This window comes from Delphinus delphis, chromosome 2, assembly GCF_949987515.2.
Source record: "Delphinus delphis chromosome 2, mDelDel1.2, whole genome shotgun sequence".
In the NCBI taxonomy this organism is placed as follows: Eukaryota; Metazoa; Chordata; class Mammalia; order Artiodactyla; family Delphinidae; genus Delphinus; species Delphinus delphis.
The window spans coordinates 107,851,566-107,878,990 of record NC_082684.1 but is presented as its reverse complement, the minus strand read 5'-3'; the positions used below and the strand labels follow the sequence as shown (position 1 = coordinate 107,878,990).

The 27,425-nt window shown below is 42.6% G+C and overlaps 1 protein-coding gene across 3 annotated transcripts in view; it reads right to left on the bottom strand.

Annotated features, from left to right (window-relative positions):
• Positions 1-7,944: 7,944 nt before the first annotated feature.
• DET1 (DET1 partner of COP1 E3 ubiquitin ligase) overlaps positions 7,945-27,425 on the bottom strand; it is a 24,681-nt gene continuing 5,200 nt past the window's right edge. For 2 of the 3 annotated variants that reach the window (XM_060005457.1, XM_060005456.1), the window contains exons 2-6: positions 25,287-26,379; positions 24,261-24,329; positions 22,340-22,527; positions 11,790-11,981; positions 7,945-8,565 (exon numbers count right to left, since the gene is read on the bottom strand). In XM_060005457.1, the coding sequence (XP_059861440.1) occupies positions 8,376-8,565; positions 11,790-11,981; positions 22,340-22,527; positions 24,261-24,329; positions 25,287-26,369 (1,722 nt within the window). In that variant the 5' untranslated portion in view covers positions 26,370-26,379 and the 3' untranslated portion in view covers positions 7,945-8,375. The remainder of the gene's footprint in view (positions 8,566-11,789; positions 11,982-22,339; positions 22,528-24,260; positions 24,330-25,286; positions 26,380-27,425) is intronic. The other variant, XM_060005458.1, reaches the window with a different exon arrangement.

Genomic DNA, 27,425 nt, shown 5'->3' with positions numbered 1-27,425 from the left:
AACGCCCAACAAAAGCTGTTGAGGGAAGCCTGAAAATTACCCTTTACTTCTTTGTTCCTCTGTTCAGAATATTTCCATCCTTCCATCCTTTTTTTCCCTTTTCTTTTAGTAGAAATATAGACCCCTCTCTATTCTCTCAACAATTTACTAAGGATAAGAGACAGCCTCTTCTTCTAATCTTGGAAAGTTAAGTACTAAGCTTGGAAAAGAAAGGGTAGTTGAAGACCAGGCAATCTCCAGTCTCAGGAAGCCGAATGGGACCAGCCAGGAAACCCGCTTCTGCTATTAGAGTTACTGTGTACTACTTACTGCCAGGCGGCAGTTTCAAACAGCTCTCCTGGGCCACTGTAACGCTGCCTGCAGGGGACAGAACTTCATCATCAGAGAGTTAATGAAACAAGGAGAAACAGTGGACTCCCACAAAAAAGCAGTCCACCACTCAGTTTTTCCATCCTAACTCCACACACTCAAAGACTGGTTACTTTACTGATGGTGGGATGGGTGAGCCGGGGAGAGGGCAAGACACCTCTTTCTTTCAAAGAGAAGGAGATCGGTATCTGAAGACATTACCAGACTAGAAACTCAAAGGTTGGAACTATGACTTACACAATCTTATATTCCTAGTTCCTGGCATTTAGTAGGTCCTCCATAAGTGTTTAATAAATGAATGAAATAAGCCAACCAGGGTTTTTCATGAGGCTGCAGTCACCTGTAGGCTTGACTGGGGTTGGAGGATCTGCTTCTAAAAAGTCACACGCACATTTTGAGTGAGGAAGGAGCCTCATTTCCTTGCCAAGTGGGCCTCTCCAGGAGGTTATATGCGTGTCCTCATGATATGGCAGCTGGTTCCCCCAGAGCGAGTGATTCAAGAGGGGCAAGGTAGATGCAAAAGCCAAGCCTTGAAATGTCTTTTATAACAGAGCCTTGAAAGTGACACACCACCACTTCTGCTGTTTACTGCTCACACAGACCAATCCAAATACAATGTTGGGAGGGGACTACACACGAGCATGAATCTAGGAGATGAGATAACTGTGGGCCATCTTGGAGGCTGGTTACCACAATGTATCACTAACAAAAAGAACCCAGATAATTCAACCATGGCAATGTTTTTTATTACTTGCAATTACTATTTTGTACAGTATGAACCATGCCTTTTATTTTCTGATGTTTTGACATCTTGGGGCCTTGCTGACCCTGTAGGGAATGCCCCTCCCAGGGTTAGCTAATTCCTAGGGTTAGCAAACCACCTTTCTGGGAGTGTGCCTTTCATTACACACCAATCCAGAGTCAGTACCTAACCAGCTCCTTTATGGCATTATCCAGCTGCCCTAATCACCCAGGGCCTGATATGAGACAACTAGTGACAGCCCTTTGTCCCAGAGCCCACCAAAATTATTCAAATTAGCCAATCCCAAGCCTATTCACTCTGACTCGCCTGTTCCTTCTTGTAAAAACCACCCTAGAGGCTCTTGCACACATTTTCCCCTCACTCTCTCTGACTCCTGATTGACCCGGGTGCTTCCCTATGCCATGCTTCCTATTTCTAGTGACTTCTGAGTATAACAAACTTCCCTCATGACAGTCATCTCCATGTCTGTGTGTCTTACCATAACTGATTAAAACAAATCTCGATACTCTTAAAATGTATACCTATTCAAAGAGCATTTTAGACCTTTTTTAGATTGGAGGCATCCAAGCCATGATGAAGAATACCTAGCTTCATCAGCGCTTCCTATTTGACCTCATGTCTAATTTCATTTTCTTCCTATATTGAATCACATATCCCTAGAAGCAAATCAGCTTCTGCTCAAAGTCAGCATGAAGTTTCTGACAAATTGGTTCACACCTTAATGATTAGTCCTGTGATCTGCATGAAACGGTCACACTAGACCTCTCACTACATTAAGAAATTCTTCCATTTATTCCAAAGGATGGAACAGTTTCCCCTTCATTCATTTACCTTGCTTGGTGTTTGATAGGCAAACCTTTCACACCAATCTCAGCATGTCAGTAAAATTTCAATTACTAGTGTGGATCTTTCTTTCTTTAGTTCTAAGCAGCACTTAGTTGCTGCTTTGCAAAAAATACAGCCTCACGTTCATTCCTCCAATGGCAAACCTTTGCTTCACTAACACCGAACCCCACTGCTTTGCTTCTGTACCTTTCTGAGTACAAAATAACCTTTCATTGTAATATCAAATCACAGTGCATTCTTTTGGAAGACATCTTACACAGCACATACATTTAACATATGTGGCATCAATAATGCATATTACTTGACAGAAGTGATGACAATATGAAGAGCATGCTCAACGTGCACATGCACAGGTGGTGACAGCAGTGACGTCACAACTGCTGCCTGGCTGACACTCACAAGATGCCAATTAGATACACTCCTATTTTGAAAAATGCATCCCAGAACTGATGCAGTGAGGTAAATACCTTCCCATGTAAGGTGCTTAGCAGAGCTTCTGGTCCATGGTAAGCCCTTACTAAATGCGAACGATCAAAAACAACAACAGGGTTTCCCTGGTGGCGCAGTAGTTGAGAATCCGCCTGCCGATGTAGGGGACATGGGTTCGTGCCCTGGTCCGGGAGGATCCCACACGCCGCGGAGTGGCTAGGCCCATGAGCCATGGCCACTGGGCCTGCGCATCCGGAGCCTGTGCTCTGCAACGGGAGAGGCCACAACAGTGAGAGGCCTGCGTACCACAAAAAACAACAACAACAAACTCGTGGCAAATGAAGCTCCCTCTGTCCAATGTGTCTGGCTGCAAAGAGGGTTAGGGATGTTCTGATCTTCTCAGACCTGGGTAAGTGGAGACAGAGGTAATGCCACCAGTCTCCTGTGGGTGATCAGGGCTGGACCTGGAGAAGGGCAAGCTCTTGTTGCTTGGTCACCAAGGAAAGGAGGAGTGTTTAGTTAATGCTCATTTAGTGCTCGCATCAACCCTGCAAATGAGAAATTATCCCCATTTTAGAGGAGGATAAACTGAGACTTCGGTCAAGTTCTTATTATCAACCCTAGGGCTACAAAGCTAGTAGCACAGCCCTCATTTGCAAGCCCGATCTGTTCTCATAATTCTATCAGAGCATGCTCTGTAAAGAATCTGAGTCTGGGACTTCCCTGGCGGTCTAGTGGTTAAGACTTCACCTTCCAACGCAGGGGGTGCAGGTTCGATCCCTGGTCTGGGAACTAAGATTCCCACATGCCCCGTGGCCAAAAAACCAAAACATAAAACAGAGGCAATATTGTAACAAATTCAATAAAGACTAAAAATGGTCCACATCAAAAAAATCTTAAAAAAAGAATCTGAGTCCTACTATGCATCTCTCTGCTTCCTACATTGTTTCTGCCTCTGATAATCAAATGCTGTACGATGGAGAGAGCCTTCAGAATTTTTTTTTTTTAAACAACAGAGGGTTATAGCTATAAAGGGTATACACTGAGCAGATTAATGTTGTAAACAAAATTACCCCCAGAACATCAAAACCACTTAATACGCTCCATTGCTCTGGAAGCACACACTGCAGAGAACCATTATGCTGATTACCAATAATTATAATCTACTCATTAAGAAAAGTCCCTAAGGGCTTCTACAAAGGAACACTTCATGGCTGACATGGAGTTACTCTGTGTACTTGAAAATAATGAAGCTACCGTTCTTTTAAAAATTATCTAATTTAGGCTTTTCACTGATATATGTGCTTCTCTGTAAGGACTCTAAATGAAAGAGGTTCTGCTAAATTTAAATGGACGTTTTCTCTCAAAGGTCCAGAGCAGCTTCAAACTGACTGTTGACATGCCAGCTCCCTGCCGAGTAGGGCTGAGAGGACAGAGGTATTTAATCTGAAAGGTATATCCCCTGAAGTCTCTGCTTTTCTTAAACATTTTGGTTTCAAAGAACTTGTTTCTCCAAAGATTCTCGAGATTTATTGTTTGAACATTTGTGGAGAGAAGACGCTAGGATTTACTTAAAGCAGCTTTAAATCCTTTAGAAACAAAGTTAATGTAAACACATAGGGGTTGAGAACTAATTATGGGTCAAGTACTCAGTGGGCTGAGTGCTTTACCTCCCATTTTAACTATAATCCTTTTAGGTACAAGAAACAGCCAGGCCAGCTCAGGGATGCCTGCACAGGAGAGCCAGAAATCTTACAGAAATCCAAGACTAGGAATCATAATTGGGCCTCACGGACACTGGAACTGAATCTAGGAAGGTCCCCAGACAGCAGGAATTTCATGACTCTTTCCACAGGCGACCTGCCTTTCTCTTTGCATCTATTAATTTGCTTTCAACTGCAAGAAACAGAAAATCTAATTCAAAGTGGCCTAAATAGTAAGGAAATTTACTGCCTCACCGAACTGGAAATCCAGATGTAGGGTGGGTTTCAGGGTTGGGTCTGAATCAGCCAACTGTGTCATCTATGATTCCGGTTCTTTCCTCTTCATTTTCCCATCCAGAAGGCCAGCTTCATCCTAAGGCTGATTCTTACTGAATATGATCATAGGGTGTTGCATGGTGAGAATATGGGCTACATGTTTCCTCACTAACATATTCTAAAGAGAAATGTTTCCCCAGAAGCCCCAGAAACCTTTATCTCATGGTATCATTGACCTGAACTAAGTCACATGATATTCCTAAACTAACCCCTTATGCTGACTGGTCTTAGTCTAGTTCTAGTCACTAGCAAGGAGTATGGGACTACCATGATTGGTTTAGACTGCTCAGGGCACACCCCTAGAGTGAAGTCATATATGTGGGGGATGGAAAAAAGAAAAACTGAGAATAATTCCTAAGTTTTTGCCTCTAGTAAATGGGTAGACACTGAAGTCATTTGGGAAATCTTGGAGGAAAAACAGGTTGGAGGTGGAGGTGAGAATCAAGAGCATTGCTCTGAATATGCTAGTTCTGAAATGCCTGTTAGATCTCCAAATGAAGAGGCCACATAAACCATGGGATATATGAATTTGGTGTTCAAGGAAGGGGTCAGGGCCAGAATTATCATTTTGAGAATCATCAGCTTATACCTAGAATTTAAAACCATGGAATGGATGAAATCAACTTAAGAAAGAATATATAGAGAAAAAGAGGTGAGGATCCAAAGCCAAGGGCTGGGCACTGCAACATCTAAAGATAGAGCAGAGAAGCAGCCTGCAAGCAGGACCAACAAGCAACAATTAAGGACTTCCCTGGTGGCGCAGAGGTTAAGAATCCACCGGCCAGTGCAAGGGACACGGGTTCGAGCCCTGGTCCGGGAAGATCCCACATGCCACAGAGCAACTAAGCCCGTGCACCACAACTACTGAGCCCGCAAGCCACAACTACTGAAGCCCGCGTGCCTAGAGCCCGTGCTCTGCAACGAGAGAAACCGCCGCAGTGAGAAACCTGCCACACTACAACAAAGAGTAGCCCCTGCTCACCGCAACTAGAGAAAGCCCACGCATAGCAACAAAGACCCAATGCAACCAAAAATAAATAAAAATTTAAAAAACAAAAAAAGAAGCAACAATTAGTAAGACAGGAAGAAAACCAAAAATACGTACTATCCTAGAAACCAAGGGTTTCTTGATATACAGAGAAATCAATTATGCCTAATGTCAGGAGGCTTCCTAAGAGAGGGACAAGAGGTGAGCACTGTATTAGCAACATGGAATCACTGGTGACTCAGACAAGGGCAGCTTCAGTGGAGTAATGGGGACAGAAATCTATCGGAGTGGGTTGAGGAAAAAAGTGGGGAAGTGAAAACATGTACAACTCTTCTGAGAAGTTTTTCTGTGAAGGTCCCAGAGAAATGAGCAGTAACTAAAGGGGGAAATGGGGCCAAAGCAGGAGTTTTTAAAGAAGAAACATCCTCGAACATATCTTTATGTTAATGGGAATGACCTAACAAGAGAAAGATGGAGGAGAGAGAAAATAATTGCAAGAGCAAAGACCTTGAGAAGTCAAAAGGAGACAGGATTCAGTGAAGAGGTGGAGGGGTTGGCCTTTTATAGTAGCAGGGCTATTTCATTCAGGAGGAAAGGCAGAGAATGGGCATAGGGGCAAGTCACATGGTTGACATGGTAAAGGAAAGATAAGCAATCCCCACTTGATCGTTTCTATTTCTGCCATGAAGTAGGTGGCAAGGTGATCAGTGAGAAATCAAAGGAGGGGCTTTAAAGAGAAATGAAGACGTGAAACGAAGAAATGAAAACAGCAATTTCAGGGAGTGGGAAATTAGACAAGAAAAGTATATGAGGATTGCTCAGCAGTTAGAGGTGATGAAAAGATCTAAGATATGACCAAGGGAATGCATGACTAAGGTGGAGGGAAGTGTAAATTAAGCCTCAGAAAGGCTAGGAAATTGGCCCACTGGTCACACAGCTAATGAGCAGAAGAGCCAGGATTCACAGTGAGGCCCGAGTAACTCTACACTCTGTGCTCTTTCTGCTCTGCCAAGTCTTCAGGTACAATCACGCAACCTGGTATAAAGAAAAAGCTACAGGTAAAGGGCTTCTACCAAGAAAGGTTCACTCAGCTCCACAAACATGTGACAGCTTTGGGACCCTGATTTCCTCATGACCTACACACAGAATCTGGGAGAATGCTTCAGTATTTCATCCATCCAGATGGCCAGTGATAGTGTTCAAGCTCTCCCTTTGGATTACCACTGACTTGTCTGGCCTATCTCTACTCCCTCCAAGCCACCTTCCACACCGCTGAAAACTATCTTTGTGAAATTCATACTACGCCTTCCATTGCATAACACCCTAGCACCGTGCACAAGGTTCCTCTTAGTGACTCAGTCCTGTTGCCCTAGGCCCCCCACACATCTTGTGCTGTAGCCATTAGATTATTCACCGTTTCACAACCGTGACAGCCCTACTGATGCTTCCATGCCATTGCACATGCTGGATCTCTCCCTGAAATGTCCTCTGCCCTGGTTCACATGACAGATTCCCATTTACCCAGTTTCAGTGTCCCTTCCCCAGTATAGCCTTCCTTCTCTGCCTCTCCTTCAGCCCCCTCCACTGTTCCCAGATATACACTAATGGGGCTTTTACCATTTTGCATTATAATTCTATTTGCCTATTTCTCTCCTCACCCTCAACATCTTGGCACAGCATCTACCCGACACACAGTAGGTGCTCAAATCTTATGTTGAATGCTGAATGAGAATTAATTTAGCTGTTCGAAGTTGAAGATTATGAAATAAGCTGAACTGGTTTTGGTGGGGCTCAGCATCTCATATCACATTTATTATGTTCCCAAGGGAAGTCAGGACCTAGACGGTAGAGGGATATAGGATCCAGCTGTCTGCATCCACGGCTCCTTTCCCAGCCTGCTCTGAAAGCTACCTTCGAAGTCAAAGGCTACTAAACAAGCTTACTACATAAATGGTGGGCACAGTATGAAGATGAAACATAAACATCCTGACAAGCCCTGTGGAGGAGGCTGAGAAAGTGACAGAAGGATGCTGACTGGTGGCTGGCAGGTGTTTGTAGGAGAGCAGTGATGGCTCAGCCATCCAGGAACAACCTGTCTGATCTCTTTAGGGACACCTGGAGCTTGCCAGCTCCCACTACCCAAATTACAGTAAGTGCTGCACAGTGTTTGTTTCTGCTGTGGCAGTGAGAACCGCTCACTCTTCCACCTGCACAACGCAGATGGTGCAGATGGGCGCATGCTTCCACACGAGGATGTGCAATTATGCCCAGTTCCTCCAGCTGTAACAATTACCAGGAGAACACCCGAGGGAAGGAAACAATCCCGGCAGATAGCTGTCTTCCACGCTAGCACACATCACTTAGTCCTCCCAAGAGCAGCTGCTGGATCTATGGCCTCTAGTCCCTTTCACAGTCCTTCCTGGAACTCATGTATTTGAAAAACATTTGGTGAGATCAGAACATAAGGCAGTCATTAAACAGGATATATTTAAGTAAGAAAATACCAAGGCTTTATTTTTTTTTTCTTATAAAGACAGCCCTGCTATTGGCTAAGTGGAAAGATGTACACACTTCTCATGAGTAAACAAGATTTACCTGCTTCAGGCTGCATACCATAATGCCAAAGAAGTGACATGAAGGAGGCAGAGGTGTAATGCTCTCATCTTCATAGCAATAAAATGCAAAATAAAAAAAACTTAAACGGACTTAATTAATGCTGGGCATTCCCACAGGGAAAAGGTAAGAGGACTTTAAGTCGATCGGTAGTTGTACTGTGTATGACAAAAAAATTCCGTCAGGCTGAGCCACCTGGCTCTCCCCATCTGAGGTATACAGTCTGGAACCGACAAGGCTGAGAGTCAGGAGCTTCTGCTTTACAGTCCACTGAGATATGAAGGAGGCAGAGTCTTGGAAGACCGGATGACCCACTCTGGTGAGGCACCTACGTGCAGCAGTGTCGCATATGGAAGTTGACAACATACTCAGCGTTAGTCCTCTGCACAGAGATAGCAAAAGGTTCGAAAGGGTGGAAGGTGAAGGCAACAAGGCGTCGCACCGTGTGGTTGATGGGACGGCCCAGTAAGCCTGCCTGAATCTCAAACTTGAGCAGACCAGAGTCCCGGGCATAGAACCTAAAGAGAACAAGAGAGAAGGAGAGGATGGGACAGATACTGACCACCGTCTTGAAACCTGAACAGCAGGAAAATGTGCCAACTCGTTATTTAACCTCACTGATGACATCTCCTCTAACAGCAGCCCCAGGTTATTGGAACTGCAAAATCACCTTTGTCTGATCAGCTCATTTTACGGGCAGGGTGATAATGAACTTCCCTGTGCTGTCCTGAGTCACTGGGTCATTTCTCTTTCCCAAGATGACCCTTAGTTACAGCCTTAACTACAGCCTCCCCTTTTCCAGTAGCTACCTGCCCAAGATTGCCTAGGCCAGGACTGGAAATGAAATGTGAGCCACATACATTATTTTAAATTTTCAGGTAGCCACATTAAACAAAGTAAAAGGTGAAATTAATTTTAATAATATTTTATTTAACCCAATATTGGTATCTAAAATATTATCATTTTAACCTATAATCAATATAAAAGATACTAAAAAAAATTTTTTATTGTACTAAGCCTTTGAAATCTGATGTGTGTTGACACTTGAGCACATCTCAACTTGGACTAGTCACATGTTAGTGATGTCAGTGCTCAACAGCTACATGCGGTTAGTAGCTACTATAGAACAGTGCAGGTCTAGACCTATATTTGAGTTTTTCACTTTTAAGAATAAATTCCTTTAGAAGGTTCTTCTTTTTCACACACAAATACAAAATACTAAGTAGTTTTTACTTTTTCATCTAACACAGTAAGAATAAAGATGCTTCCATCCATCCCAATACTTAAATAAATGCCTTTTTCCCACATGCAAAATAAGTGCCCTGTGAACTTGGGAACTAGAGATGATCAGCAGCGTTGGGGCTGAACTGGGGGAAGTTCTAGAAAATAAAGAGCTCTGAAATAAAGAGCTCTATAATTTCCCTTTTGGGAAGCAAATATATACTAGACGTAAAGATATTCATACCCCTTGACTCAACAATCCCATTTCTAAGAACTTGTATCCTCAGAATTTAATTTAAATGCAGTAAATAGTGACATGAATAAAGATGCCTACTACAGCATTAGCTCTAATGTAAAAATGCAGAGAGAATAATGCTCAGTAATAGGGGAATAGTTAAATCAATTATGGTACACCTACTTGATGGAATAATATGCCACCATTAGGACTGTAACTGTGAGGACTATGTAACAATATGGAAAAATGTTTATTAAATAAAAGCAGGCTACAAAGTATTATGCCAACCATGATTACAACTGTGTAAACGTAAACATGCATACTGGCAAAGACTAGAATGGAATATACAATAAGTGTTAGAGTAATGGCATTACCTCTACAAATGACTTTTATATCCCTACATTTCTCATTTTAAATTAAAAATAAAGAATTACAAGAAAAATCTTTTAAGTCAGGGTCAATGGCATTTCCAGATTTGTTTAATCTTTTCAAATCAGAAAGACAGGGAAGTAAAAAAGGAGAGAAATGTATCTCGTGCTTCGTGACAATATCAAATGAGGCCTATTATCTGCTTTCGTGTGAGAAAAAAACATTCACCTTACCCACATAGTCCCCAGCACACAAAGGGCTTATAATTTAAAGTGAGCTGTTTGAGCTCCTAAATCTAACTACCAGTTTACAGGAAATATGGGGGAATGAGAAAGGCAGTAAATACGCCAGAGATGCAATGAGCAAAATCTAGAATGTGGTGAATACTACCGGACAAACAACCTGGTTTCTTCAACTATTTCACTGCAAAGAAAGTAAGAGGGAAGCAGAACTCATAGAATAAAAAAGACTTAAGAGGATAGCAACCAAATACAACATACACACCTTGTTTAGATCCGGACTGGAACAAACTGTAAAAAGACTATGCACAAGACAATAGGGAAATGTGAAAACTCACCAGATATCGATGATCTTAATATATTTTTGTTAATTTTCATAAGATGGAATAATGGTATTAAGGTTGTATGTTTTTAAGTCCTTACCTTTTAGAAATTCATACTGAAATATTTACAAGTGAAATGCTATGACACCTGGGATGTGATGGTCCAGGGTGGCAGTTGGGAGGGGAGAAGTGGTGGTGGAAAGAGATGAAACAACACTGACCATGAAGTGATAACTGTTGAAGCAGGGTGATGGGTACAGGGAGGTTCATTATACTCTTCTACTTTAATATGTTTAAAAATTTCCATAGGGCTTCCCTGTGGCGCAGTGGTTGAGAGTCTGCCTGCCGATTCAGGGGACACGGGTTTGTGCCCCGGTCCAGGAAGATCCCACATGCCGTGGAGCGGCTGGGCCCGTGAGCCATGGCCACTGAGCCTGCACGTTCGGAGCCTGTGCTCCACAACGGGAGAGGCCACAATAGTAGGAGGCCCGCGTACCACAAAAAAAAAAAAATTTCCATAATAAAAAATTTTTTTAATTGGCTTTTGGAACCTGACTGCAATTTCTCAAAGGAAATATTACAAATGGTGATTAAGTGTTCAGAGTATGTTACACAAGCCTATTTAATACACAATGAAGCTGGATTATGAAATACTATCTACCACTATTTCTATGTGAAAAAGACCTTCCAAAATCCAGCTCAGGGCTCCAGGAACACACCTCCCTTGAAATGACCCCACTAGTGGCAGTGGTGCCAGTTCCTCTCCCTAGTACCTATTATAGCACACAGAACCACCCAAGCTCCCAGCACAGACAAGCGGGTCTGTGAATTGGACATACGTGAGGAAGGCATTGCTTACAGGAGATTAGTTTCAAGGTTCTAGCAATAATACAGTGATCTGCATTCCAAAATTCTTCCAAGTGAGGAAGCATGAGTTTCTCCAAAACCTGCCTGTTTCCCAAACCGTCTCTGCTATCGTTTCTATTAGGTAACATGAGAGGATAAAATAATTTGAGCTGGATAAAATTTAAGTCTCAATTATAAACACTATTAAGAAATGGTATTAGATTATTAAATTGAAAAGTATGGTTTCCTTCTCTGGATACCCTGAAAAGGGAACAACACTTATCTGAATTTGATGTTTTGATGAGAAGCAAAGAGCAGAACTAATTAATTTATGAGATTAGTGCCTGAATGATCAAAGTACCCACCACATTATAGAAATAGCCTACCCTCTGAATTCAACCCATGAGTACAAGTGGACAGAGTCACAGTGAAATGATGTTTAAGAAGTAGAGAAAGAGAAAGCAGACCACCTCCTCAGGCAGTGAGCAGCTGAAGCAGGGATGGTGTACCTGATAGGGTGATCTCCACAAGTCTTGGGCCGCTCCATGACTGACACCCACTTGTCATCGTAGCTGAAGAGAGACAAATCAAGGTAGGGGCTACCACTGTAAGACTGGGCACTGATGGGGAGCTGACCCAGCAGCCGGCGTACTGCCTCCGTGTGCCCTCCATACTTGGCATTTACAATAGTGTCTTTAAACCTAAAATAAAGCACCAGTGAGGAAGGCTATGTTAGTGGCACACAAACTGCACTGGGTTTTAAATTGACAAACATATGTCTAAAAACAACTCATTCTGAAAACAAAATCTAGATATTGAATTCTGACACATCACAAATCTGCCTAGCTACAAATATTCTCAAAAAGCAAAAATAGAATGAGAAATTGGGAACATTAAGTTACTTTAGAAAAGTCAGCAAATATTCTACAAAAGTTAACAACAGTATGACTAATCTATGACAAATATTTCTACTCAAACTTATTTCCTCCAAATAGCAGCCTTAGACTACATTAAAAATGAGTTACACAGAGCAGAAAATCCTGAACAGACACAGCCTCTGACTCTTCTTGGGATCAGTTATAAGCCAACTTACATCAAACCTTTTGACAAATTACTCATTCTTTGTTTAAATAAAGTTTGGGAGCTTGCTACTTATACTTCTGCCAAAACTCCAGTATCTAGAAGAACAGTAACATGGATACAGAATCACCTATCTGACTTATCATTAATAATAATAATAGAGCAGTTATTTCTCACAATTATAATGAATACTAAATCTAATACCCTTTGACCAAGTATTTCTATTCTTCTGGAAATTTGCCCTAAGGAAGAAAAATCCCTGTGCACGTTCAATATAGCACTGTTTATGACAATGAAAAATTGAGAGAAAAATTAAAAACCTAATAATAGAAAACCATAATTTTCAAAAATTATATGGTAAAAGAGGAACTGTTTATCATAATGGTAAGTAAAAGAAGTAGGCTACAATCTGTATATATAGTATGATCAAAAACACACACAGGGGCTTCCCTGGTGGCGCAGTGGTTGAGAGTCCGACTGCCGATGCAAGGGATACGGGTTCATGCCCCGGTCCAGGAAGATCCCACATGCCGCAGAGCGGTTAGGCCCGTGAGCCATGGCCGCTGAGCCTGCGTGTCCGGAGCCTGTGCTCCGCAACGGGAGAGGCCACAACAGTGATAGGCCCGTATACCGCAAAAAACAAAAAACAAAAAACAAAAAAAACCACACACACAAATTTATGCCTTAAAAAAAAAAACTGGTGGAAATACATCAAAATGGTAATAGTTGTGTTTGTGTAATGACATTTTAGATTTTTTTTAACCTTCTTTTTCACTTTCCTATAGTTCCTTAGAAAATATGTCAACTGTTTATCAGCTTGATTTTTCTTTTATTCTCTATATTGAAGCATATCATATAGTTTAACAATCAAGGGGAAAATAATTTTTTTAGTCCAGGGGAGAATATACGATATAACATCTCATCCCTGAAACTAATGGAATAAAAAACTTGAATGTTCAGGACTTCCTTGGTGGTGCAGGAATCCGCCTGCCAATTCAGGGGACACGGTTTCGAGCCCTGGTCTGGGAAGATCCCGCATGCTGCAGAGCAACTAAGCCTATGCGCCACAACTACCGAGCCTGCGCTCTAGAGCCCACGAGCCACAACTACTGAACCCACATGCCACAACTACTGAAGCCCACGTGCCTAGAGCCCGTGCTCCGCAACAAGAGAAGCCACTGCAATGAGAAGCCCATGCACTGCAACGAAGAGTAGCCCCTGATCGCCGCAACTAGAGAAAGCCCACGCGCAGCAACAAAGACCCAATGCAGCAAACAATAAATAAATAAATAAACAAACAAACTTGAATGTTCGTAACTTTGATGAGACCATAAAGATTGATTAGATGGGTTTTGATTTGTTTTCACTGCTAGCCTGCAGTGCTAGATGGACATTAACACTTCTCAGTTCCCCCAAAAGAAAGCCTAGTGTTAACACTGCTCTTCCATTATTTCTCTTGACAGTAATTTTCACAGCCTCAGTGTAAATCATAAAATTAAACCCTGGGCCACACAAAACTTATTTCTTTCCCTTTCATTTGAGCTGATATCAAAGATCCTGGGCTCTTTGGTTTCCAGCCCTTTGTCAGTGAAGATCTAGTACTCCAATACTGCCTGACTCACTGGCTTCAAAAGTTGGATTCGAATGATGGGGCTGGCCCACAGCTTCATGATAACCACAAATCAAAGCCTCCGTGACAATCCACGGGCTGAAGCAGCTCCTATTCCCCGGGAGCACCCACCACCTCTACTCTCCAGGCTCCCCAACAACTAAAAGATGAAGCAGTGGGCTTCCCTGGTGGCACAGTGGTTGAGAGTCCGCCTGCCGATGCAGGGGACACGGGTTCTTGCCCCGGTCCGGGAAGATCCCACATGCCGCGGAGTGGCTGGGCCCATGAGCCATGGCCGCTGAGCCTGTGCGTCTGGAGCCTGTGCTCCACAATGGGAGAGGCCACAACAGTGAGAGGCCCGCGTACCGCAAAAAAAAAAAAAAAAAAAAAGATGAAGCAGTCATCCCTCTGATGCCTTCACCTGATTAACTCCTAGCTCACTGTCACTGTCCAACTACGCCTCTCTTAATTCACGATTTCAAAATTCTCACAGATGATCCTTCCAACACCACGGCTTCCTAGGTCCTGGACTTCCTTTCTGCCTCAGCCACTCGTTCCAATGGTCATATCCTCAATCTCACTCTTACCAATGACTGCACCCCCCTGTAACAGGGTGCAGCACCACAGACTCCAACTATCTTCTCTCCTACTTTTCCAGCTAACTCCCTCTACTCATCCCAGCTTCAACATCCTTCAGACCCAATGGGACCTAAATTCCATTGACTCTACCAACTTTTTGCCATCCTACACCTTCATCATGACCTCTTTTCCTTCCTTAGCCAGCTTAAATTTCACAATCATTAAAATCACAAAATTTATATCCATAAACTCACGTGGGCCCTTAATGCTGCAGGACACTCATGCTGCATTCCCACAGTCCAGCGAGTCTCCTACTCTCTTAGAAGACTATTTCATCCCCCTCCTCCATGTTCATCCTCACGTAATGGCACTGCCTTCTTTGTAACTGACAAGTAGAAGAAATGAGAAGAAAACTTTTTAAAGCTCCCATTAGCACATCTGTACCTATTTAACTGTATGTGCTGCCCTAGAAGGCTAATCCATCCACTTGGGCACTAGGTTCTATCCTCTGACCTCATATACTTAACCAATTCTGCCCCCACCCCAACTTTTCCTAACCCATCAGTTTCCTCCTATGTACAGATCAGTCCCATCTGCAAACAAACATGCCATTTTCCCCTCCCATTTAAAAAATAATATCAATAAAAGCAGAAACTTAACACCACTTGCCCTCCAGCTAATGCACCATTTTTCAGCTCTCCTTTACAGTAAAACTCCTCAAAGCACTTTTTCCTACTGTCTCTTCTCCTCCCATTCTTTCTTAAACCCACCCCAAAGAGGCTTTCACGCCCACCATCTCACTGAAACGACTCTCATCAATGTCTCCAGTGATCTCCATGTTGATGATTCTAATCGCTGATTATCAGTCCTTACTGTACTTGACCTGTCAGGAGGATCTGACACTCCTTCCTCAGAGAAACTACTAGACCTCTCCACTTACAGAACTTCTGATCTTCTCGCCTAAACCTGCTCCACCCACAAGCTTCACCATCAGAGTTTAATGGTAACACTCTCTTAACAAGTTGACTGGGCCAAAAATGTTAGAATCATCTTTGACTTTGCTCTTTCACAGCCCATATCCCATCCTCCGCTAATCTTCTGGGCTCTATCTTCAAAATACATTGAGAATACAATTACTTACCACCCCCAATGTTATCACCCTGATCCAAGCCACCATTATTCAACCAACAAATTATTACTGATAGCCTAGAATGGGCAAGGCACTCTTCTAGGTGCTTAGGATACTATAAATGAGCACAAAAGAACTTAAATCCTAGTGTCAGGAAACAAAAGGTAGCAATTTTATTTATTGGATCATTGTAATGGTCTACTAACTTCTACCCTATCCCCCTATGGTCTATTCTTATTTATTTATTTTGCGGTACGCGGGCCTCTCACTGTTGTGGCCTCTCCCGTTGCGGAGCACAGGCTCCAGACGCGCAGGCTCAGCGGCCGTGGCTCACGGGCCTAGCCGCTCCAAAACAGCAGCCAGAGTGATCCTGTTAAAACACATGTGACACCACGTCACTCCTCTGCTCAAACACTACAAAATCTCATCTACACTTAAAGCCAAAGCCTTAGAATGGTCTTATGTGTCTGGTCCTGTCTCAGACCACATCTCTAACTACTCTGCCTCTTGCTTACTCCAGCCCGGCCACCCTGACCTCCCTGGTGTTCCTCAAACGCATGAGATCCACCTCTGGACCTTTAGATTTAATATTCCCTTTGCTTGGTATATTCTTCCCCCTGATATCCACATGGCTTTCTCCCTGACCTCCTTCAAAAGCTTTACTCAAATATCACCCTGTCGGTGAGGTCTATGCTAACAACCCCACTAGAACAGAACTGACAATCTCTTCCTAATACCCTCAAACCCATCAGACATTCTAATAATTTTAACGGATACATCCCTCTTGGAAACCTCCCCGTTCCTGCTTCCACCTAGTCCGACTGGTGGCCTGTCATCCTGGAACTTCCCTTTACCATCATCCTCAGAATTCTCTGTGCTTCTCTCCACTGTTAAGACTCTATTCCCTGTACCATTCTTTTATGGTTTACTAGGAAAAATACATATTCCAGAGGCTTCCATAGAAAAGGAACATGCAAGGTAATTTTTTGAGACCTTACGTGTCTGAAAATGTCTTTGTTACACCCTATTATTTGGATGTAGAATTGTAGTTTGGAAATCATTTTTTTCACAGAATTCTGAGGATATATAATTGTATTGGCTTCAAGCTTTCAGTATTATTATTAAGACTGATACCATTAATGACTTAATTTTTTTTTTAAAGCTTATTTTTTTTTTGAGTCATCAGTTCTTTATTATTATTTTTTTTTCTTTTTGCAGTACGCGGGCCTCTCACTGTTGCAGCCTCTCCCGTTGCGGAGCACAGGCTCCGGACGCGCAGGCCCAGCGGCCATGGCCCACGGGCCCAGCCGCGCCGTGGCACGCGGGATCCTCCCGGACTGGGGCACGAACCCGTGTCCCCTGCATCGGCAGGCAGACTCTCAACCACTGCGCCACCAGGGAAGCCCTAATGACTTAATTTTTTATATATAAAATGTATGTGATCTTTCTGAAAGTTTTTATAATTTTTCTTTATCCCCAGTGTTCTAAAATTTCATGATGATATGCCTCAGTATGGGTTTTTTATTTATTGACTGTACTGGTTACTTGATGGAGCCATGATGTGCTAATAAGTTTAATAATTATTTCTCTGAAGGGAAAAAAGCCATGATTTGCAGTGCCTGCCAATTTCTGTGGTGTAAATCCTCCTGCTGTGGTCAATTTCAAGGTACCAAAGTGACATCACTGAATGCAGAGTTGTCAAGAGATGAGCAGTAGCACAACACTATATAATATTTTTACCAGATAAAATAGATACAAATAACTTCAAGAGTATGACAGTAAAACAATTATGAATTAATAATTAGAAAATAATTTTTTTTTTTTTTTTTTTGCGGTACGCGGGCCTCTCACTGCTGTGGCCTCTCCCGTTGCGGAGCACAGGCTCCGGACGCACAGGCTCAGCAGCCATGGCTCACGGGCCTAGCCACTCCGCGGCATGTGGGATCCTCCCAGACCGGGGCATGAACCCGTATCCCCTGCATCAGCAGGCGGACTCTCAACCACTGTGCCACCAGGGAAGCCCCAAAATAATTAATTTTTAATAATGGCTGTGTTTAACAGCTTGCAGAAACTCCTGAAACTTTAACAGTTGGCTCTCACAAGCCAGAATGAGCCAGCTCCAGCACACCACTGGATGGTCCTTGCCAATCTGGAAGAGAGAGAGAGAGAGAGAGAGAGAGAGAGAGAGAGAGAGAGAGAGAGAGAGAGTGTGTGTGTGTGTGTGTGTGTATTCGCACATCTTGCAGGACCTCAGTTCTCCAACTAAGGATTGAACCTGGGCCACAGCAGTGAAAGCCTGGAATCCTAACCACTAGGCCACCAGGGAATGCCCATGGAAATGTATATTTTTCAGTACTAGAAAACTGTTTAGGGTCTTCCCTGGTGGCGCAGTGGTTAAGAATCTGCCTGCCAATGCAGGGGACATGGGTTCAATCCCTGGTCCCGGAAGATCCCACATGCCGTGGACCAACTAAGCCCATGCGCCACAGCTACTGAGCCTGCCAGCCACAATTACTGAGCCCACCCGACTGGAGCCTGTGCTCTGCAACAAGAGAAGCCACCGCAATGAGAAGCCCTCGCACCACAATGAAGAGTAGCCACCACTCGCTGCAACTAGAGAAAGCCCACACACAGCAGAGAAGACCCAACACAGCCAAAAATAAAAATATATAGATTAGCGGGCTTCCCTGGTGGCGCAGTGGTTGAGAGTCCACCGGCCGATGCAGGGGACACGGGTTCATGCCCTGGTTGGGAAGATCCCACATGCTGCGGAGCGGCTGGGCCCGTGAGCCATGGCCGCTGAGCCTGCGCGTCCGGAGCCTGTGCTCTGCAGCAGGAGAGGCCGCGGCAGTGAGAGGCCCACGTATGGCCAAAAAATATAGATAGATAGATAGATAGATAGATAGATAGATAGATAGATAGATAGATAGATAGATAGATTTTAAAAAAAGGAAAAAGAAAACTGTTTACATTATTTCCTCCCCTTCATTTTTCTACTGCTCCTTCTGAAATTAGCCAGATATTGGACCTCCTGAGAAAATCCTCTAAATTTTTATCACCTCTCTCCCATTTTCCTACTCATCTTTGTATTCTACTTTCTTGGAGAGTTCCTAAACTATATCTAACAAAGTTTAAATTTCTAAAGCATCTCACTTAGCATTACTGTTCTAGGAATGTTCCTGTTTTTATAGTTTAAATTATTTCAGTGACTACCATGTTGTTTCTTTATTTTTTATACTGTTTGTTTTATTTGGTCTCTATCTTTTAAGATAAAGGCTTTAAGTGACTCATGATCCCTGATGTCCATTTTTTCTTAAACATTTATTCTAACCTAAAATAGAATCCATTTTCATTTATTTTTACCAAAAGTTTATTGAAAACTGTAAAATTGAGCATTCAAATCCATGTGTTCACAAGAAATAAAAAATAATTTTGATTTATATGTACACTATATTTTCAATGCAGCAAAGTATGATAAGATGATTAATAAAATGTTATTAGGACACAATTCTCTGGGGGAGATAGAACAGACATATGAATTTGAAAAGAAAAAGAAATATAAAATTTCAAACAGTACAGGAATAACTTGCTCTGTATGTTTTTTTTCTTCTTTTGGCCACGCCATGCGGCATGCGGGATCTTAGTTCCCTGACCAGAGATCTAACCCCCGCCCTTTGCAGTGGGAGCACAGAGTCTTAACCACTGGACCACCAGGGAAGTCTATACTTGTTCTGTACTTTTTATGTGAAATAGAATACTAAATTACTATGGTATTAGATTCCCTTGGATATATTTAAAATGGCATATAACATTGGCTACCTTCAACTTAGCCAATGTTATATGCCAATTATATCTTGTAATGCTTTTTTAAAAAATGTCAATGTTTAATACATTGAAAATTGCATCCTTTGCAACTATTTAAATTTAACAGTAAAAAGTTTAAAGATTAACTTAATAATTGATGCATGAGGGTATCTATGGTTTTTCAAAATCTTTGCTGGTATGAAGCAAAATTTTGAAGATAACAAAGCTAGAATGCCACCTTTCTCTTTAACCTTTTGTTTTCTCTTCCAGAGCTTCCTACAATTTCACTTAATTATAGGTACATTGTGAAATAAATTTTCAGAAAACATAGCTTCCTCTAATTCCTGATGACATTATTCATTCAACAAATATCTAACATGCTCCTCCCACATGAAAGACACCGGCCTAGGTGCTGTGGATATGGCAGTGTATATAACAGACAAAAATCCCTGCCCTCATGGAGCTTACCTTCTAGTGACTTCTTTGATGTTTTAACTGAGTGTACCCAGTTTTTGTTACTAGTCGATAATAATCTGCTTAATTTTAAAGTTAATTTTAAAAGACAACAATTCATTTCAAAATGAAAAAAGCAAGATCTGATCCATGTTCTGCTCCCAAAAATCCTTCTATACTGAATAGAGATGCTAGTAAGGCAGAAAATTTGTGTGAACCAGAGAAAAAAAGGCATGTTTAGTTGTCTGAAAATCAATATCCACCTATTTTTAATCAATTACTGTCATTCTGTATAAATACAATGCCACTGAATTAGGTGTCTGCTTTGCTTGTTTTTCCCAGTGGCAGTAACGCTTATTCTGATTCATCCACTCACTCTGGTCTGATCTACATTGGAACCTAAAGCAGATATTCTCCATAACTGGCTAAGGTTGGGGAAGCAATTTAGGTATGTGGAATGTGACCAGGCACTGACTGACTAGAGTAGAATTGAGTCCTTGGTCCAAAATAACTAGTCATTTCACAATAACGTATTCAGATAATTATGAGCAGCTCTGGTTCATAACAGGTGGGTATCAATTTAGGGTGATCTAGGTGTTTTAAGAGGGGCCTCCAAGTGTCTCTTCTTCGGGTTGGTCAGTTTCCCTGAGGAATTTATCTCTAATCTCCTGCCTGGGGAGTATAAGCTTGGATGCCATAACTGATAAGAGGGATAGGAGTCTTCCCCAACAGTATGACAATTTTCACTTAATTCTTGTTTTAAGCATGACATGTCTCATCCCTACTCTCAGCCATGCCTCATGAACATGAAACCAGAGCCTGCACGGTGCAATTTCTCCAGAGAATAAACCTCTAGCCTTTTGATGAGGTGGGGAAGAGACAGTCATTTGGCAGTGTAGGCTTAAAGAAAGGAGCTAGAGCATCTGATTGCTCCTTTTAAGAATGTCATCCAGGGACCTCCCTGGTGGTCCAGTGGGTTAGGACTCTGAGCTTCCACTGCAGGGGACACGGGTTTGATCCCTGGTTGGGGAACTAAGATCCCACAATCCACGTGGCATGGCCGGAAAAAAAAAAAAGTCATCCAATCCTCCAGAGGTATGTAAGGCCTCCAATTTCTTGAACTTTTCCAGAGCTCTCTGGTGCAGGGCAACTTATTTCTTGATGGATAAACTCTGCTTTTTTTTTTTTTTTTTTAAATTTTGGCTGCTCTGGGTCTTAGTTGCAGCATGCGGGATTGTTTAGGTACAGCAATGTACTCTTAGTTGTGGCATGAGGGCTTCCTAGTTGTGGCACACAGACTTCTTAGTTGTGTCACACGAACTCTTAGTTGTGGCATGTATGCAAGATCTAGTTCCCCGACCAGGGATCGAACCTAGGCCCCCTGCATTGGGAGGATGGAGTCTTACCCACTGGACCACCAGGGAAGTCCCTAAGCTCTACAGTCTTTAAGTTTTTGTCCTCTGAGATATGTCAAGTTAGTTATCACTCATCCATTGGCTCTTCAGCTTCTAAAACTCTCTTGATATCTCCTCCCCATTCTCTTTGTTCTTGTAGCTTTATACCTCTTCTTTTTTTTTAAGATTTATTTATTATTTATTTATTTATTTTATTTACTTTTGGCTGTGTCGGGTCTTAGCTGCAGCACATGGGATCTTCGCTGAGGCGTGCAGGATCTTTAGTTGCAGCGCGCAGGCTTCTCTCTAGTTGTGGCATGCGGGTTTTCTCTTCTCTAGTTGTGCAGCGCAGGCTCCAGGGAACATAGACTCTGTACTTGTGACGCATGGGTTCCAGAGCGCGTGGGCTCTGTAGTTTTGCGGCACGCGGGCTCTAGTTGAGGCGCGTGAGCTCAGTAGTTGTGGCACATGGGCTTAGCTGCCCTGTGGCATGTGGGATCTTAGTTCCTCGACCAGGGATGGACCCTGCGTCCCCTGCATTGCAAGGCGGATTCTTTACCACTGAACCACCGGGGAAGTCCCTCTTCTTCCTTTATTGTCATTTTAGTGGGGTTTGGGGATGGAACAGAGATAAATGCACGTGTTCAACACACATGTTTAACCAAAAGTTATAAAATTATGTCCTTAGTCATTCATTCAAAAAATATTTAAGTGCTTGACAGTGCACCACTGAAGATATAGCAATGAACTAAACAAAGACAGGGCCTCTATCTTTCTGCAGCTAACATACAGTCTAGGAGGAATCATGGACAACACACAAGTAATTCCTCAGGTGCTAAGAAAGAGAAAAGAGAAGTTTAGGATGACACAATGGGTTATGACAGGCAGACTGACCCAAGCCTAGGTGGGCAGAAAGAATATGAGGTTTCCTGAAGTAAATGACTGTTGGCTTCACACCAACAAATTTTCTGAAGAAAAATTAAGCTTGTTAAGCCTAGTGGAACAGCTTACCGGCGCTGGATCTGCCGTGCAAAATTGTTGCTGGAAGCTGAGCAGGGAAACTGGACTTCACTATGCAGGGTAGCGTTACGGAAGAGATCACAGAAGTTCTCAAACAGCTCCAAAAGCTCATCTGATGTATTCTCAAACACAGCGATCACCTCTGTTGTCACCATATTGTACACCACAAAGAAAGATGCCTGTGGAAGAACAGATAGACCTAAGGAATAGCTGAGTATAATGCCTTGCCTAGCAAATATCTTTTTGGTTGAAAATCAAGCTGCCCAAGTAAAACAGGCAAACACCTCCACTCCGGCACTATGGTGGAAACATGGTGCCAAGAGGTCCTGGAAAAGGAGGAAGCCTCAGTGGACTTGATCAATCAAGGGGCTCAGTGTTGCCTGATTTCCCACTGTATCTGCTGGAATTACTGAGTTGTTCAGCATATATGTATAAGAAGGTTTTCAATCTTTCATTTCAAGCTGTGTGAAAATTTAATATTTTGCCTTCCAAGTGTTATTCCCTACTTACTCCCCAACCCACTTTTTTAAAATGCCAGATTTAATTTTCCTTCCTGCTGCGAAAGTGATTTGTAGCCAGGAGCTGCCTGTTGGCAAATTATTTTCTCTTGTATACGTACAGTTGAAAGTTCAATTTAGGGGCATTTCTTTTTCTCTCTTAATATTTCTAACATGCAGAAAGACATCTTAAGTACACTGTGTCCACCTAGGCAAGTTGTAACCAAGCAGGGGACTGCTGCTGAACACATGAAAAATCAGAAAAGCATTTTCCATTTCTTTCTTCATAAATGTTCTTTCAGCCAAGAGCATTTGTAACAAACATTTGAGATTCGTAACAATTAATTTCAGAGGGGGAACTTGAAAACCATTCAAATGCCATAGGTGGCAGAGTTACTGCTTTCTCTGAATAAGCCCCTGGGTGACTGGCCCTCTTCTTTAAACCTCCAGTGCTCTGCTCAGCCTAACAAGGAAGTGCCAGGTACCTCTAGTTTTTATCACAGTGAATGTGGCAGTGTGAGTCAATCTGCAAGCTTCCAACAGGACTCTAGAAGTTTTCAGAACACTAGGATTAGTATTCCGCCTCTTATGATTGAATTTAAATCTCCATTACCAATTTCTGGAGACATCTGGCCCACCTGTTTTAATAGTAATTAGTCCCTCCCAAAGCTTATATTACATGACTTTTGTGGTCACCTGGAAATTAAATTTGGCTGTAAATTAAAGAGGCTGGAGAGTAACCTGAGAATAATACCCATAATATTAGCAAGGCTTTGTGTTTAGGTGCACTTTTTACTTATTAACCTTATTGGAACCTATCAAATTAAACTGGGAAAGGAGGAGGGAGGACAACAAGGGCAGAGAGATTGGGTTTAAAGTTACAAATTCTGTAAGCAAAGCATAGAGCCCTTGTAATGTTTCTGGCTACAACCTACTGTAGCTACCGGATATAAGTAGGTCATGTTTTAGCAAAGGAAAAAAGGATAATCTCAAATGCAGCAGTCACACAACATATTCCCTCCAAAATAAAAAGGTAATTATAGCTCAAACCTAAATACATGTCCTTTCTATAAGCCTGGACAACGCTTTGATCATATTAGGGCTTCACCAGGATCCATCATAATTATGTGAATATAGAATTACACAAACATTTACTAGCCTTCCCACCAGGCCAGACTGGGAAATACAGGACAGGAGGGTACAGAAGTCAAGGGCTTCACGGACAACCTCCCATGACTCATAACATGAACTAGATGGGCTCACCCATGATGGCTCAATGGGTGACTTCATCATTAATAGAGAAGAAAAAGAATTCAGAAAAAAAATGATCTCTAACCATTTTACTCACCACCCCCCCTTATTTTTTAGAATATACAAGGTATGATTCAGAAGAAAAATAATAGAAAACATTTTACCATGGATGGCTGGTACGGTCTTAGGAGACAATTCTTTATACAGTCTCTAACTGTTACAGGCAGAATCAGCTGCAAGTCAATGAGAGAAACCAGACTCAGCTGACTTCGTGGTTTACTGGTTTGTTCTGTTCTAAATTTCCAAACTAGTATCTAAGGAGACACTCTGGAAATAGGAGAATGGGGGGACAAACGTACAGAAAAGTAGGTCTCTCACTTGGTCAACACTAAAGTAAGGAGCTTCTCAAAGGGAAATGCCCAAATTACCCTGAATTTCAATATGGTATTTCAACCCCAAAGTCTTAGAGGTTTCCATGCTCTTAACACCACGTTATTCCTATTTGTGAAATGCCTCTCTCCCCTACCAACATCTTTCACCCAAACTGAAAAACCCTCAGAACCTGCAGTCTTGATGATTCACTTGGTAGATCAAAACTTTTGGCTTCCTTTTGATCTTTTCACTGCTCCACAACCTATGTTCCAGCACACGGGCAAGGTCAGAGTACAGTCATAACGCTTAATTCCATCAAATGAACTTACCTGTTACAATCTAAAGAAGATTTGGTGAGGAAGTATACTGACATCATTTAAGTAGGAAAGAAAGACTAGATTTTTAGAAGATTTTCTTTTTCGTATGGTGGGTTCATTCTCATTGCCAGAACTAAGCAGACCAATAAGCACAATCTTAAACAAAATCAAGGCAGGAGTCAAACCTTGACCCTGTAGCATATGGGCTTCCATTTCAAGGGTACTGAAAATGCTCTGCAGAAGAATTAGGGTAATAATCACAGAGTTGACTACCTACATGTCAATGGCTTACGATATAGCTTCCATTTGTCCAAATGAGAAAAATCATTTTGAGAAATGATTAGAAAAGTCGAGCTGTTTTAAGTATGAGCCCGAAGATAGCAAAAATTCAAGATTACATAAAATGTGTTATTTCTGAGAGACTGGCTATAGGCAAAGAGAGAAACCTTCCCATTGTGCCAAGGAGACTGGAGGGGTAAAGGGCAGGAGAGCACCTTGTACCTGTGATGGATCTGTGACCCGCAGGGTTACGACATCCTCACTAGTATACTTGATAAACAGATGGTTTTCATCCAGAAGCTGCATTTTCCACATGCGCAGCTGCCGCAGTTGGTCAAAATACTGGAAGAAGCGCCTCTTGGCCATTGCACTACCATCCTGCTCTGCCCGGCGCCAAAGGTACACGAGCAGCCGGTGTTTCAGGGAGTTGATGAAGGGATCCCTGAAAGGATTGGCCATGCCTGTCTGACTGTCCCGCTGCACCTCAGGAAAAACAGCTGACACAGTGAGCAGGTCATCCTCATAGCAGAAGCGGCCAATGGTCCTCACATCAATGAAAGTGCCTTCAGGAGTCACCTGGAAGACATGGATGGTCTGCTGCTGCACTGACAAGATGGCCAGGATGTTCTTATACAAGTACAACCCTTGGTTGTGTGACAGGACGACTTTGTCACACTTGAAGGTACGTGTATCACATAAGCGGCCAGTATGAAGGTCAATGATATGGAGGGAGTAGTCCTCCAGGGGGGACCGGGGGTTGGGGGTCACGGACTCACTGTTCCGATATACCTCATAAAAAGGAGGGTGAGGCTCGTCTGGGAGATAGGCAGCTGAGCCCACGATGACACAGCGGCAGTCATCAGTGAAGAGGCTGCACTCCCGGTTCAGGTGCTCGCCATTGGCTGCCACATTGGTAATGTGCAGCAGGACGAAAAAGCGTTCGAAGAGCCGGCCACGGATGTTGACAGACCGCTGGTCATTGCCATTGGACAGGATTTCCCCCTCATAGCCCTGCAGTAGGTCCTCAGCTGCCTGGCAGCCCTGGTACTCATAGATTTCGAGAGATGTCTGGTCTGAAGAGAAAGCAATGAAGTAGCGTCCATCAGGTGAGAATTTACGCAAGAAACAAGGGGGCTTTTCAACATTGACGACCGTGAAGTTGGGGAAGACATTCTGGTGGAACACTCGGACCTGGTGCCAGTGGGTGCCTGCCTTGCCTGAACTGATCCGCCGGCGTTCCAGGCGGTGAATGACATTTTGGTTTTGGATTCTTCGAGGTTTGATGGTGGAAACATGATGATCCATTATCACATCTCTGCAGGGAGAAGTAAAGAAGTAGTCAAGAAAATAAAACAAAATTTACCAAAACACAAACACACTTGACCTTTGAATAACGCAAGGGTTAGGCACACCAATCTCCTGAAGCTGAATATCCAAGTATAACTTATAGTCAGCTCAGTATACATTGTTCCTTCCTATCCATGGTTCCTCCACATCCACGTATTCAACCAACCGGGGATGTCTAGTACTGCAGTATTCACTGATGAAAAAAAATCCATGTGTAAGTGGACCTGCACAATTCAAATCTACGTTGTTCAAGGGCCAACTGTGTATATACAAGTCAAATAGATTTCCTTCCATATATCCTGGACCTAGGAGCTCCCAAGATGACAGTGATCAGCATTCCTTCTTCCCAAGTTATAGTTAGAAAGTGGTCAGGACATTTTTGAGTCTAGAAACAGGTTTGAGGGAAGGAACTAATTCCCTAGGAATACCTTCAAAGCATGCTTAGCTGTTGGGAATGTTCAACAGAACAAACCTTAGAACTACATCAAATTTGTTCAGTGTAAACACCACATTCAATGTGCATTCATTTAAAAAATATATTTATTGGGCTGTTAAGATGTCCATCCTACCCAAAGCAATCTACAAACTCAATGCAAAATCCCAATCAAAATCCCAAAATCATTTCTGGCAAAAATAGAAAAATTCATCCTAAAAATTACATGTAATCTCAAGGGACTGTGAAGAGTCAAAACAATTTTGTAAAAGAACAAAGTTAGAAGACTCAGACTCCCTGATTTCAAAAACTGTTACAAAGCCACAGTAATCAAAAAAGTGTGGTACTAGCATAAGGCAGAAAAATATACCCAATGAACAGAATTAAGAGCTGAGAAATAAACCCTCACATATATAAACCTGAGATCAGAAGTTCAGAGAACCCCAAACATGATAAACCCAAAGAAATCCATGCTCAGGGACTTCCCTGGTGGCACAGTGGTTAAGAACCCACCTGCGAATGCGGGGGACACGGGTTCAATCCCTGGTCCAGGAAGACCCCACATGCCACGGAGCAACTAA